Source organism: Anolis carolinensis, chromosome 3, assembly GCF_035594765.1.
Source record: "Anolis carolinensis isolate JA03-04 chromosome 3, rAnoCar3.1.pri, whole genome shotgun sequence".
Taxonomy (NCBI): Eukaryota; Metazoa; Chordata; class Lepidosauria; order Squamata; family Dactyloidae; genus Anolis; species Anolis carolinensis.
The window spans coordinates 206,388,252-206,403,876 of record NC_085843.1 but is presented as its reverse complement, the minus strand read 5'-3'; the positions used below and the strand labels follow the sequence as shown (position 1 = coordinate 206,403,876).

General features: G+C 40.0%; 1 protein-coding gene across 1 annotated transcript in view; it reads left to right on the top strand.

Moving 5' to 3' along the window:
* Positions 1 to 747: 747 nt before the first annotated feature.
* The window catches only part of dntt (DNA nucleotidylexotransferase), a 163,751-nt gene continuing 148,873 nt past the window's right edge, over positions 748 to 15,625 (top strand). The window contains exons 1-3 of the mRNA XM_016995901.2: positions 748 to 1,016; positions 10,331 to 10,506; positions 13,824 to 13,852. Of these exons, the coding sequence (XP_016851390.2) occupies positions 748 to 1,016; positions 10,331 to 10,506; positions 13,824 to 13,852 (474 nt within the window). The remainder of the gene's footprint in view (positions 1,017 to 10,330; positions 10,507 to 13,823; positions 13,853 to 15,625) is intronic.

Here is a 15,625-nt window from a genome sequence, read left to right as displayed (position 1 = left end):
TTTCTAAATTGGGGAAGACTACTGGTGCCTCACCAAATCATAACTTTGAGCCATGGCAGTTAAAGTAGTGTCAAAGTGCTTTCATTCACAGAATCATAAGAGTTGGAAGAGACCTCATGGGCCACCCAGTCCAACCCCATTCTGCCAAGAAGCAGGAAAATCACATTCAAAGCACCCCCAACAGATGGCTACCCAGCCTCTGTTTAAAAGCCTCCAAAGAAAGAGCCTCCACCACATTCATGGGCAGAGAGTTCCACTGCTGAACAGCTCACAGTTAAGAAGTACTTCCTAATGTTCAAGTGGAATCTCCTTTCCTGGACCCACCCCCTGCCCCGCTCCCTCCTGGGCTAGCCCTGTCCCAGCCCTGCCCCTTCCAAGCCCACCCCACCCCTGCCCCACCTCCTCCTGGGCCCACCCCACTCTCCCTCCTGGCCCTACAGCCCCAGGGCAATAAGGTTTGCCCATGCCTATTCTAGCTCCTTGCATTGGTATAAAAGAAGAAAAAATATATAATCAGAATTGTATGAAGTTAGTTAAGCAGCTTGTCAAAAAAAAACCTGAAAGTGACAACCTCTTTCATTCATCTGATTCTGGACTCTGGTGAAAACTGAAAACAGTATTTGAACCATGAGGAGGTTCAAAAGTGACTAAGGTTTTTGGTTCACTGAGCTTTCTCTTCTTAGAAAAGGAAGAAAGGAAAATGACATCACTCAGTGGTGACATCAAAAACAACCTGCTTGCTGGGCGATGAGCTTGTATTTTCCTGAGTGCAGTGCGGGTATAAACAAACAAGACAAAGTGTGCATTGCACAAATGAATATGATCAGGACTACAGACTTTATTCCCAAGAAGAAAAAGAAGAAAGGAATGCAACCTCCAGGGATTCAGAGCAACTACGAAACACAGTTCAATGACATAGTCATCTTTATTATGGAGAGGAAAATGGGAGTGACTAGGAGAACATTCTTGACAGATCTTGCAAGAAGGAAAGGCTTTCGGATAGCAAATGAACTAAGGTATGGAAAAAATCCTAGCAGTAATGTCTATTGGATTCTCTGTTTGAGAGTTGGATTCAAAACATTTTATCCAACTGTGGGGTTCCATGTCTCTCCTAGATTCGTAGAACTGTAAAAAAAATAGGAATTTCTTGATTCACTTTAGTAATTTTTCACTTTCATAGGGATGATGAATAGGGGTCATCCCTAACCTCAGCAAATATAGAGGGCTGACTCTATATACATTCAGGGTGGACAGCTGTGATCTTCTAACATTTGCCAGCATGTACCTGTTATGATCAGCCACTGTTCCCTGTTCTGACCAGGGATATGTGTTGTCGAGGACTTTCATGGCCGGAATCACACGGTTGTTGTGTGTTTTCCGGGCTGTATGGGCATGTTGCAGAAGTATTCTCTCCTGACTTTTTGCCCACATCTATGGCAGGCATCCTTAGAGGTTGTGTCATATATCTCAACACCTCTGAGGATGCCTGCTATATAGATGTGGGTGAAATGTCAGGAGAGAATACTTCTGGAACATAGCCATACAGCCTGGAAAATATACAACAACCCTGACCAGGGATAATTCGAATCGCAATCCAATAACATCTGGAAGGTCACAGTAATCCACCTTAATGTGTACAGGGGAGTTATACACAGGTGGAATATAAATTGGGGCTTTATAACTGTTGGGGTTTGGTTCCATGATCCTACACATACAAAAATCAAAGTACAGTGGAACCTCTACTTAAGAGTGTCTCAACTTAAGAGTGTTTTGAATTAAGAGCTGTCACTCGACCCAAGTCTTGTTTTGACATATGAGCAACATTTGAGATAGGAACTAGTCAGATGGAATGCTAGCATGATAGTATAGGGCTTTAGGGATTGAATGGAGCAGCCTCCATGCCTCGTGCCTTGTAATCTTATCTGCTTTTGGAGATTGCTGCCTGCTTTGTTCTTGTTCAGTTTGAGGAACTTTGGGTTAGTTGATTTTGTGTCATATTTATTCCTGGTATGTTTGGCTTCACAAAGAGAGAGACGGAGAGAGAGCTAGAGAGGAAGGGAGGTTGGAATGAGTATAGAATGAAGAAAATTGTGCTTCTGCTTCTTCACTTTGTGCATTGGGCTTCCTTGTCACAACTTTGTGCTTCTACCATTTTAAGGTTGATTTTTCTTTTCTTTTTTTATTGTTCCATGTGAATGTGCAGGTTTTGCCTTGCTGTTACACCAGCCAATACACATTTTGTAGCCTCAAATGTGTTTGCTTGCCACAGCTTTGTGCTTCTACCATTTTAAAGTTGATCTTTTTTCTTTCTTGTTCCATGTGAATGTGCATTTATACATTATGTGTTATTTATAAAGTACATAGGTAAAGGTAAAGGTTTCCCCTGATGTTAAGTCCAGTCGTGACGGACTCTGTGGGTTGGTGCTCATCTCCATTTCTAAGCCAAAGAGCCAGTGTTGTCCATAGACATCTCCAAGGTCATGTGGCCAGCATGACTGCATGGAGTGCCATTACCTTCCCGCTGGAGCAGTACCTATTGATCTACTCACATTTGCATGTTTTCGAACTGCTAGGTTGTCAGGAGCTGGGGCTAACAGCGGGCGCTCATTCTGCTCCCGGGATTTGAACCTGGGACCTTTTGGTCCGCAAGTTCAGCAGCTCAGTGCTTTAACACACTGTGCCACCAGGGCCCCCATAAAGTACATGTTCTTATTTAAAAGCACGTCACAAAAAATGAGGAGTGTGTAGATGGGCTTGCTCCTCAAAATGGATTAATAGCATTGCAATGGGAAAGTCACTTTGAGATAAGAGTGTTTTGAGTTAAGAGCTCACTCGCTGAACAAATTAAACTCTTGAGTCAAGGTATCACTATATACTGAAGTCCCATTATATACAACGGCATAGTGAAATGGTATTTATTATAAAATGGCACACTCCAGGTTTGCTTTATTTCTTGAGGAGGCGGAATATTTTCAAGTCCTGAATGGTTGAATCTATGGAATCAGAATCCATGGATACAGAAGGCTGACTATATTGAAAGATAATTTCTAGCTCTGTACAAGAGGTTTAACTAATTAACTACATTTAGAACTGTTAGGAAAATAACAATGTCAGAAGATTCAATTTGAATAATAACCCTGACCCTTAGAGTAAGAGGTCTGTTTAGCAACATTTGTTTGTGCGAAACCTGAAGAATCATTCTAATTTCATACATTGTTAACACTATGCCTATATATCTTCAAGAATATGAATATTCAATGATGTGGTCTCAGTTAAATTGAGATGCATTCTAAATATATGCTTAGGCTGCTATTTCTGTCAGCTATTAAGAAATAGCAGCACTTCCTTTTCACAAATCTCTTCTTGTTTTCAGCATAATGCCGTTCCTATATTTTCTGTAATTTTGCTTCATTCAGCACCTCAATTGGAAGCTTCATAACTATTCTCCAAAGTAAACATGGAACTGTGTCTTGTGAGTACTGTGCCCAAGATAGCAGATACTAGAATTGTGTGTTTGGTTCAGAATTTCTTTAAACAAAGAAGAAACAACTATTTTTTAGGGTGGCCTGTTGTATTATTGAACAGTCTATACCACCAAGAGGTTTTCTCTAATGCTTTGGCAAAATTTCCTTGATTATGACTGGTACTCATGAGCTTGGGTCCTAGTCTTTGAAAACAACAGAAAATAAAATTTGTCCATCATCCATGAGCTGCCCTTCAGAATACTTGAAGATGGTCATCTTTTTTTGGTTGTGCAGAGTATTCCTTTCCTTTTTTTGGCATTGACCAAAGCCCTCAGGCTACTGTGGAAGTGTTATAAGCAACACTCCACCAGCTATTCCATGCCTTGTGAACACATTCAGGGTTTAGAAAAGCATCTCTTTTTGTAAGACATGAAATGATAACATCTGTTGAAACTTCAGTACAGGATACTCACTCATTTTACATCCGGCTACAGGAACAAATGGCGGGAGTTGAAGTCTAACATCATTTGGAAAACCAGAATTTGAGGCACTAGATTGTTTTGTATATACACGAAAGCTTCACCATGTTCATTCATTGCTCACCGAAAACCATTTAATTTAAACTAAATGCCCAGAGTAGAATAATGAATGTTAGAGAAAAATAAATCACTGTGCATAATGTATTGTTCCTGCAAATAAACCTCCTTAATTTGGAGAGCTTCATTAAGAAAGTGTTGAAGGAACACTCAGACATCTTAATATAGCAATGCCGCTGAGTGCTGCAGATGCACTTGAACTGTTGTTACTTTAGGATTACTGCTGTTCTCAGCCTCACACAGGGGCATTTTCACAGCATGCACTGTTCAATTACAATACTTTTTTTTTGGATGTGACAATACTCAGAATTCTTCATCCACTTTGGCTAGAGCTGTTGTCCAAAAATATAACCTTTCATGTCTAGAAGAAATGATTGACTCTAAAAGGAATGTGTACTTTAAAAAAGTAATCGTGTTTTAATGGTAGCTTGCTTAGAATCAGAAAATTATAGCACTGGAAGAGACTACAAAGGCCACTCATTCCAACCCCATGCCATGCGTTTGGCAGTGAGAGTTTTGCTGGTACATTTGGAGTGTCCTGAGTTTGTGGGATCCACAAACCAGCTTTGGGTAAGAAGGTAAAGGCTGCCTCAATAATATTCTCAATAAGTAGCAGGTTAGCCTTTGTGTATGTTAAGGTTTGATAGACAAAGCTACATTACTACACGCCACCTACACAATACAATAGCAACTTACTGAAATAATATGAACAGAAACCTGGAAAGTATCAGTTCTAGTTCCAGTGGAATTTAGCAAAGAAAAAGGGGAAAACTATGAGATATGTAAATCTATACAATCAGAAAATGTGTAGTAGAGTGAATGGTGATCCCAAGAGCAGTCTCCATGGGTCCCATGCCTCCAAAAATGTGGACCTTACTGAAAGGCCGTGATCTTTTGGAGGTGTTTAAAAAAAAAAAAGGAATAAACCTGGTTTATTCTGGATTAATGTGCACTGTCATGAGGCATCAATTGGATGGGGCCTTTGATTATGTATTCTAGCATGGCAGGGAGCTGAACTGGATGGCTTTTGTGGTCTCTTTCAAATATATGATTCTGTTACTCTCCAGACAATCTTAGAGACCTGACGGCTAATGAAGGCAGGTAAGACCTTTCAAATAACCTGAACTCAAGCTGTGTAAGGCTTTATATATCAAAACCAGCACTGGTGGAGCTATTACAATAAGGCAATCATGTACTCCCGCTAGCTAGTTGTAGTTAACTGATGATTAAATGATTTAACTGATATGTCACTAGTACAATTAATTTAATTAGTACTCAAATACATATAATTAATGTATAATGTATGCTGTTTTATGAGAACATTTCATTATTTTGGAAGCTGCTATGCACCCCAATCTGGGGAAAAGGAAAGGATATCAAGCGAATAAATAAATAAATAAATAAATGTCTTGCCAAAATTATTCAGCCCCCCCTCCCCGATTTTCATTGTTGGTGGTGGATGGGTAGATACTTGTTGTTTTCCGGCATCTGTTTTGAATTCTCTTCATCCAGGACCATTTGACTGTTGGGACTGTTTCATTTTTAAAAAACTGTCAACAATATCTGTGGAAATTTTACATTTCTTCCATCTTCTGCTAAGAATACAATGCAGCTGTAAAAGCATCAGAGGAAACTGGGGCACTGCTGGCTGAACTGTTGTTGTGAGTGTAGAAATGGCAAAGTTCCCAGATTGTCAGCTGTATACAAATACATTAGATATGCACATTTTATACAGAGGGATATAAACCACAGGAAGCAGAAGTTAAGTATCTCTAACTGAATTCTTTTTCTCCCCAAGACAACAAAGGAAAGTGCAGTACTGTAATTAGAAGAGAACTTAACAATGTGTTGATAAGAAAATATGTAGTCAAGTGAATCCATTCATATAGATATTTAGGTTGCAATCCTTCCCTCATGTACCTGGGGAGTAAATCTGGTTGAGTTCAATGGGACCTACCTCTGAGGCCTTGCACGTAAAATCATGCTCTCAGTCTGGAGCCTTGTACCTAGTTTTGTAAGAATAAACTGCCTTAAACTCAGTTGGAATTACTAACTGAAAGTCACAATAGTCTTTTAAGAAAACCTATGGGATGGCATTCCGTTGGAGACATATGCTAGTACAGCTCTCAATTTTGTTAGCATATGGACTGTAATCCTGGTGTATTGGAGAAGGAAGAATTCAGTACCCATTTTCACAATGGCTCCACTCTAAGTGTTCAACAAGAGCCCCGTCTTTCTAGCCACTGATCTTCTCCCTATCTTTCTATGTACCTGTGTGTTTCACCTATTCTTGAGTACCCAGGGAGGAAGAAACAGCCTTATCCTAGCATTCAAAACTGCCCATTCTTACCTGTAGTTTCAAGAGCAAGTGGGACATGCTTGGACACTTGTACATCCCAATCATTGAGGTCAGGATTTGCTGTGGAATGTGGCTAATCCAGTGGGGCTCAAAGGGGTGTTGGTGTGGGAAACCTTTTGTCCCTCATCACCCACCTTCCCCCTCACCTCATGCTACAGGGGTAAGCATCACCACCTGACTTCCCCCATTGTTTTCTATGCAACATGGGAAGCCTCCCATGTTGCCGAACTGGCTGCTTACCACACTTGGCTTCATTTGAGGCATAGGACCCCACCAGAAGTAGATCGACATTGTGTGATGGGAGCTGGTGGGCTCCATGCCTCAACTGAAGTCTAAGTGTTGTAGGATGAGCAATTTTGCTCATCTGATGAGGTTGTAGGTGGCATGAACTAAACATACAAGCATCAAAGTTAAGTAGAAAGTGAAAGAAAGCATAGAATCATATAGTTACAGGGTTGGAGGACACCAAAGACTCATACAGTCCATCTTCTGCCTCCTCTGCTGAAGCTGAAAATACAGCTTACCAAAGTATTATAGAACCTTAGATTATACTATTCAAGAGCAGTGGCTGTGTTCGGCACCCCATGGGTCTGACAGGGATTTATTCCTAAGGGGGAGGGGGGGAAGGTCATTATATATCCTCAACTATGTCATGTGCAAATTCTAAATTCAGCATCTGGTTAAACTGGGAGATAGTGTACAGAAGGGTGTGGTGCTGTCACTGAGATGTTGAGCCCAGCAGAAATTTGTATTTCTCTGCCATGTGTAATAGCACTGGACATTTTCTTTTGCTGTAATACATTCTAGCAGTTGTCAGACCATAGTTTCAATGTACGTGTGCCTCCAGATGCTGTTACACTCAGACTTCCATCATCCTTGATGACAGACCATGCTGGTAGGGTCTGATGGAAGCTGGAGTCTAACATCTGAAAAATCAGAAGTTCCACAGCTCTGTACTAACCATTGCACAGGTAGTACTTTCAGTGATAATTCCCTGCTTGTACTACAGCAGCTCACTATGATACAGGTGGAGCATCCCATATCTGAAATGCCTGGGACCAGAAGTGTTCTGTATTGTATTTTATAATATCTACATGGGCATAATGAGATATCTTGGAAATGGGAACCAAGTCAAAACACAAAATTCATTTAGGGTTGTTGTGTGTTTTTCGGGCTGTATGGGCATGTTCCAGAAGTATTCTCTCCTGATGTTTCGCCCACATCTATGGCAGGCATCCTCACAATCTCTGAGAATGCCTGCCATAGATGTGGGCAAAACATCAGGAGAGAATACTTCTGGAACATGGCCATACAGCCCAAAAAACATACAACAACCCAGTGATTCCGGCCATGAAAGCCTTCAACAACACCTTATGTCAAGCATGGGCAAACTTTAGCCCTCCAGAGGTTTTGGACTTCAACTCCTACAATTCCTAACAGCCTACCGGGTCTCAGGAATTATGGGAGTTGAAGTCCAAAATCACTGGAGGGCTGAAGTTTGCCCATGCCTGCTGTGCCGTCGCGCCTGGGGCTGTAAACTCTTAGTGAAAGAGGCATGGACGTGACATCTTTCCCCAGGGGATTGCTTCTTGCCCTCCTTTAGGGAAACTGGAACTCCCAAGGACCAAAACACTGTAGTTAACTCAAAAACTGGGTTTATTGTTCACAAAGGGGGTAAAAGAAAATATACATTACAGTCTTTGATTGTTTAAGTCCATGAAGCTTGTCCAGATCCCTCTTTCTCTGGCTGTGAATGCCGGAGCAAACTCAGCCTCAGTCCAATGACCTATATCTGAAGACAAGAGTCTTCCTCTGTTGCCAAAGGACTGAGGTGAAGGCGCTTGAGACTCCTCAATGTTGTTCAGGTTGGCCCTGAACATGATGTGCGAGTCCCAAGGGTAAGAACCTCAGAATTGGTGCTGAGAGGTAACTTTTGAAGGGCTTTTAGTGCCAAGTCTCTCTCTCACGTCCATCCGATAGAGAGCTTGCTGGTGGAATAAAAAGGAGGAAACACAGTCCTACTCCAGGAAGAGGTGGAGCCAAACAGTTTTGCTGAGTGAGCAATATAACAGGTACAAACAACATTGATTGACAGATATAAATAACCAATCCAACTACATTTACAGGGTAAGGGCAAAATCAGGCATGATACAACAATTCAAATCTTGAAACTTATAGTTTGACATATAGATGGCGCCACTCGCGCCGTCACACCTGCCTTATACACATATAAAGTAATTTTATACACATACAGTAGAGTATCACCTATCCAAGCCTCGTTTATCCAAGCTTCTGGATTATCCAAGCCATTTTTGTAGTCAATGTTTTCAATATATCATGATATTTTGGTGCTAAATTCGTAAATACAGTAATTACAACATAACATTACTGCGTATTGAACTACCTTTTCTGTCAAATTTGTTGTATAACATGATGTTTTGGTGCTTAATTTGTAAAATAGTAACCCAATTTGACATTTAATAGGCTTTTCCTTAATCCCTCCTTATTATCCAAAATTTCACTTATCCAAGCTTCTGCTGGCCCGTTTAGCTTGGTTAAGTGAGACTCTACTGTATTTACATTTGTTTTTGGCATGAAATGGAGCTTATGTACATTGAGCCATTGAAAAGCAAAGGTATCACTATCTCAGCCACCCATGTGGACAGCTTTAGATTTTGGAGTGTTTTAGATTTTGGAATTCCATATATGGGATATGCAACCTGCATTGGATAGTTGTTAATATTCAGCTCTGCAGATGTTAAGGACTTCAGCTCTCAAAACTCTCTCTCCTTGGCCACACTGACTGGCACTTCTTGGAATTGAAGTCCCAGGGGAAAAAATATAAAGGACCAAGATTTGAGGATTCTGTACAATTACAGTAGAGTCTCACTTATCCAACATAAACGGGCCAGCAGAACGTTGGATAAGCGAATATGTTGGATAATAAGGAGAGATTAAGGAAATGCCTATTACACATCAAAGTAAGTTATGATTTTACAATTTAAGCACTAAAATATAATGTTTAACAACAAATTTGACAGAAAAAGTAGTTCAATACGCAGTAATGCTATGTAGTACTTACTGTATTTACGAGTTTAGCACCAAAATATCACGATGTATTGAAAACATTGACTACAAAAATGCGTTGGATAATCCAGAATGTTGGATAAGCGAGTGTTGGATAAGTGAGACTCTACTGTATAACAAATCGCCTATGGGATTTGGCAACCAGCTTACATTCTATAGAATAATAATATACCAGTTACACATTTCCTTTATGCTAAACATGATTCTGTTGCAAGCACATTAATGCCCTATCCTACTTGGGTGGTAATTTGAAAACAGCCTGGATAAGAGTCTTAAGTGACCCACTCAGCTTTATGGGGATCTAAACCATAACATCAATGTTGCAAGAGACTAGGGTACTGAAAATCAAGGATATGGCATTGGGATGTAATGCATAATTTAAAGGAGTTTATTTTATGTGTGTTCTTTTTGGGTTGCTGTGTGTAAAGAACTTGATGCTTGCTACAGAAGGTTTATTGGAAAATATTAGCAGTGGCATTACTTTAAAGAGCTTAATTTAACAGATTCCTGCCTATTATGAATCTCTCAATCATTGAACAGGCGCACTATTTATTCTCAAGGCTGTCAGGTAGTATTAAGGAGGCTCTTCATTACAATAGTATGTGGGTAAGCCAAATGTTTTCTGTGCTGCTGTGAAAGAATATGTGTCTTAAGGATGTTAACTGATACTGAGCTGGAGTGTCAAGAGAGTATTGCAGATGCAATTTGAAAATGTCTTCAAAGGTATCACGAGAGCAAATCACCTTCCATTTCCATGATCCGCTCTGCTGTCTTTCAGCCTGTCACTACAAACTTTGTCTTTGTGTTTGCTTGTTTTTTCCTAGTGACTCAGTCACTCACATTGTGGCTGAAAATAATTCTTGCATCGAAATCTTGAAATGGCTGCAAATACACAAAGTGGAAGACATCTCAAGATACAGGCTCCTCGATGTCGCTTGGTTGACAGCCTGCATGGAGGCAGGAAGGCCAATAGATTCGGCAAAATATCAGCTTCTTGTAAGTAGGGTCACATGGAAATGAATGGGTGGGACAACGTGCTGGGAAAGTCAGGCTGTAATTAATGAATGGTGAAGCCAATAGACTCAGCCTGATTGATTGCTGCCTACGTTCAGTCAAAACTGGCTTAGATCCAAGGCCTTATCTTATTTGTTGGGTTACAGCCAAACTTGGTCTACCTAAATTATATCTGTCATTATGTGGCTTTGAGAATGACCTCCTAAATATGAAAGACACCTAAAAATGCAATATAAAATGACAAGAAAATACAGCAATTGCTTTGAAAACTACTACAATGAGAGATGCAATATAGACCCAGAATGAACTGTTGTCATTATTGGGGTACATGATCTTCTATGTTACTGGTTTTAAAGCTATCTGATGGGGAGGACTGACAGGGTGTGCTATGAACTAGCAACATACTTGTGCCCATTCACAACAAATATTTTTTTCCTGGAAATTTAGCATGGACTGGCAGCAAGTAGCTCATAGGCCCCTTCTACACTGCCATATAATCCAGATTATCAAAGCAGATACGGAATACTGTTTTCTAAGTACCAGTACTATTGATCTAGTTGGAAACTGTAAGGAACAGGATGCTCAACTAGATAGGACTTTGGTCTGAAACTAGCAGGGCTACTCTTTTATCATGGCTGTGTGTGAGATCTCTGTCATGTTATTGTTTGCATCTATGTTACGGCATGCTTTGGGCAAAATCTCTGAAACTGAGACTACTGCAAAGTGAGAGGTTATGCACCTTAATCCAGTAGAATGGTTGGCTGGAGTATACTAAAGAGGAGCCTTTATGACATATGGCTTCTTCTATGGTATAGTATATTATTATTCCTTCTTTTGCTTATCATTATATTATTCTGAACACAATAAGGCTGAAAATAGAAGTGTTATCCTTATGGAAAATTTAGAAGTGTATGCCGAGTATGTTGATATACAATGAATTGATCTCCATGCTTTTTTCCTGATCTTAAAATATTTTAAATATTTTTAAAATATTTTCTTTTACTTTATGGTTTCACTGGTGGGATAATGGGCTCTCCCATAATTTGAGCTGAGGGGCAGCTCCAAACAAACAAAGAGTTTATGATAGCATGAGTTAGGTTACATTTATTAGGAGGCTTCTTGCCTCACGATCTCTAGGGAAGTCCAGCCTCCCAGTCTTCCATAAGCATTCAAAAACCTAGAACACTGCCTATATCATGAGTAGAATAGGAATGTGTTTGCTGTTTGTATTAGGATTTATGTTTTCTTTCTAACCTTGGCAGATTATGACAGATGCTTCTTGTAACTTTGTAAATACTCCTAAGTAATACTTGGCGGAAGGTGCCTTCATGTACAAAATATCATTTTGCTAATGTAAGATTGCTTGCTGAGAATAAAAAAAATTCATTAAAAGAAACTGTTTATATTAACCTTTCCATTCTCTCTCCACATTGCTCTATGACTGTGTGTGCGTAGCATTCTTATATCCCAGAGTGAGACAAAGAATCTCTACAAAATCATAGGTTGGAAAAGGGGGAAAGTTAGACGTCTCAATGAGATCCCATTGAATTTTGGAGTGCAAAATATTGCTGGCTGGTGGCAGCTGGTACAATTTGGGGATCCCTCTCTCTTAGACCCCTATATGTGTAGACACATATAATCCAGTTCAAAGCAAATAATATGGATTATCTGATTTGATAATCTGGATTATGTGGCAGTGTAGAAGGGGCCTTACTCAAAACCAGAAATGGGTCAATTTGTGACAAATAAGCAATTTCCTAGGGCTACTCTGGACCTCCAAACCCATTAATTAAGATCAGACAGGATCTGGCACCCGAAAAGTATTTTGGCAGGCTAAAAAATAATGCTCAAACTGTTGTCGAAGGCTTTCATGGCCGGAATCACTGGGTACTGTGCGTTTTCTGGGCTGTATGGCCATGTTCCAGAAGCATTCTTACCTGACGTTTCACCCACATCTATGGCAGGAATCCTCAGAGATTGTCAGTCATAGCAGAGCACTTGATGAACCCACCTGGACAGCATATTATTTGAGAACACAGAAATGCTGGACCACTCCGCCAACCACCATGTCAGACTACACAGAGAAGCTATTGAAATCCACAAGCATGTGGACAATTTCAACACAAAGGAGGAAACCATGAAAATGAACAAAATCTGGCTACCAGTATTAAAAAAATATCTAAAATCAGGAAAGTAAATAAAGAACAACACTCAGAAAACAGGGGAATTCCACAGGAAACAACCAGGGCTAGTTAACACCTCCTAACAAGATTCCCCCCAGGCAGTAGGCAGCCAGACCTTGAAGCTAAAAGGCTATTAAATGCTAATCAAGATGACCAAGTTTTCCATAGACACCTTCAAGGTCATGTAGCTGGCATAACTGCATGGAATGTTGTTACCTTTCAGCCGGAGTGGTACTTATTGATCTAATCACATTTGCATGTTTTCTAACTGTTAGCTTGGCAGAAGCTGGGACTAACAGCAGAAGCTCACCCCACTCTCCGGATTCAAACTGTCAACCTTTTGGCCAGCAAGTTCAGCAGCTCAGCGGTTTAACTCGCTGCACCATCGGGAGCTCCCTGTTTCACACACATTCCAATTTTGCAGACACAAGATTCCCCTTTTGACATCATCAACAGCACTGTGACAATTGCAAGGTCCTGCCTCCTTCAGGTTTTAGGGACTAAAACATCAGGGAATGGCAGGCTGCTGAGCTGTGAACTGTATTTACTGAGAACCGAAGAGCCTTTGTGAATGTTTCTTCATGGGTAATGAATCCAGTTTGAGATATTGTGAAATTCTCTTCAGAATAATCAGTAAGCTAGATTTCTGAGGACGGAAGTGGCAAAACCATCCTGCCTAAGAAAATCCTATGGAATTCATTGGATCTCCATATGTTGATAGGTGATTTGGCATATGTACACACACCAGAGTTTGAATCCTCTGCTTAGCTATGGAAACCCATGGAGTGAACCTAGGCAAGTGACATTGTCTCAAGCCCCTTTCTGAATAAACCGTGCCACGAAAGCCATGTGACAGGTTCAATTTAGGGTTGTCATATGCCAGAAAGTTCTTGAAGGCATATAACAGGAACAAATGCATGAACACGGTTTAAACTGTTACTTTTCTGTTATAAAAATCTGAGTAAGGCCACCAGGTGGAGCTATTGATCTCAGACTCATGTGTATGTGTGTGTGTGTATATATATCATACTATATCTATATATTTTTATAGTTTTAGCAATTACTGTAGCCGATTTATTGAAAGAAAGAATTAAAGACAGATTATTGTAATCCCACAAAGCAGAACAGTCAGGCCTGCCAATACTTTGGGTAAAGTATGCTCATTTGAATCCATTTGTTATGTATGTGTGTCTAATGTTTCTTCTTGCCTTTATGTGTGAGTAATGCTGAGAGATTATCATGTAATGCAAGAAACAGCTAATGGGATTGGTGTGTGTGCATGTGCTTGTATGTATATGTGCATATATCTATATATAGAGAGCGAATATAGTATCTCCATAGTAATTATGAAATATTACATATATTCAGTGATCATTTCAAGTTAACATAAAAATCTTACCCAAAGAGCTTTACATACATATCAAATGAAGTCACTGATTTGGGGGCTGTGTTTATTCATCTTCATCTCTGGGTTTTGATATTATGCACCATCCGTTTCTGAATATGTTCTTTCTAATTTTAAAAAACCCTTTAAGACGCCTTTTCCACTTTCCCCCAATGCCCATCCGTCTTTGACTATTCTTTGCCTAGATTCCCTCTATTCCCTCTCTGAGGTCAAAATATTGTTTTTAAATTTTAGATATTATTTTTGTTTTGTTTTTTTAAAAAATGCCTCACCTATTACTATAATAATACAGGGAATATGGAACAAAATAATCTAAAATTGACTCTCAAACAATTGAAAATGATTTTAGAAATAGCAAGTAAACATTATTTATTAAATTTAAAAAGAAATATGATTAGGTGATATGTTACTATTAGAAAAAAATATACTAGAACAAAAATACAACTTCTATGACTTTGTTTCCCCTCTATCCCCAACAATGTCTTAAAGATGGCGATCCCATCTTTGAAGCACTGCTTGACTATCAAGCAAAAAGTGGGTGCTAGAAATAATATCATATGAAAGCTGACTGGCACAACCTGGGGATCACATCTGCACTTGTGCTTTGCTACTCTGCTGCTGAGTACGTATGCCCAGTATGGAATACATCTCACCACATTAAAACAGTGGATGTGGCTCTTAATGAGACATGCTGAATTATCACAGGATGCCTCCGCCCAACACCATTGGAGAAACTATACTGTTTAGCTGGTATTGCACCATCTAATTTTCCGTTGGGAAGTAGCAGCCAGCAATGAAAGGACCAAGGCATTGACATCTCTGGCCCATCCTGTTCAGATATCAGCCAGCCTGCAAACGACTTAAATCAAGAAACAACTTCCTAAGATCTACAGAGCTACTCGCAGGAACACCTCAGCAAGCAAGAGTCCAAAAGTGGCAGGTTAAAACCCAGAATCTCAATCAGTGGCTGGTACTGGATGAGAAACTCCTTCCTGGGCACACAGAAGACTGGGCGACCTGGAAGGCACTGAACAGACTGTGCTCTAGCACCACGAGATGCAAAGCTAACTTTAAGAAATGGGGCTACAAAGTAGAGTCCACGACATGCGAGTGTGGAGAAGAGCAAACCACAGACCACTTCACTTACTACAGTGCAGTCTGAGCCCTGCCACATGCACAATTGAGGATCTCCTTACAGCGACACCAGAGGCATTCCACGTGACCAGCTTCTGGTCAAAGGAAATGTAGCATAATGCCAAGTTTTTAAACTTTGTTTGTGTTTTTTATACATTATAGCTGTATTCTCAATTTGCTTCTGACATGATAAATAAATAATAAAATAAACCATGAGTTTCATGCTCTGAAACCCAAGGACATAATCTCGAGATAAAAACCATACCTTGAAAAATATTAGACTTGTTATTTATTTTAACAGTGTACTTTATGCCAGAGGAGTTAATGTTTCATGGCTCAATGCTATGGAATTCCAGGAGTTGTTATTTGGTGAGGCCTCAGCA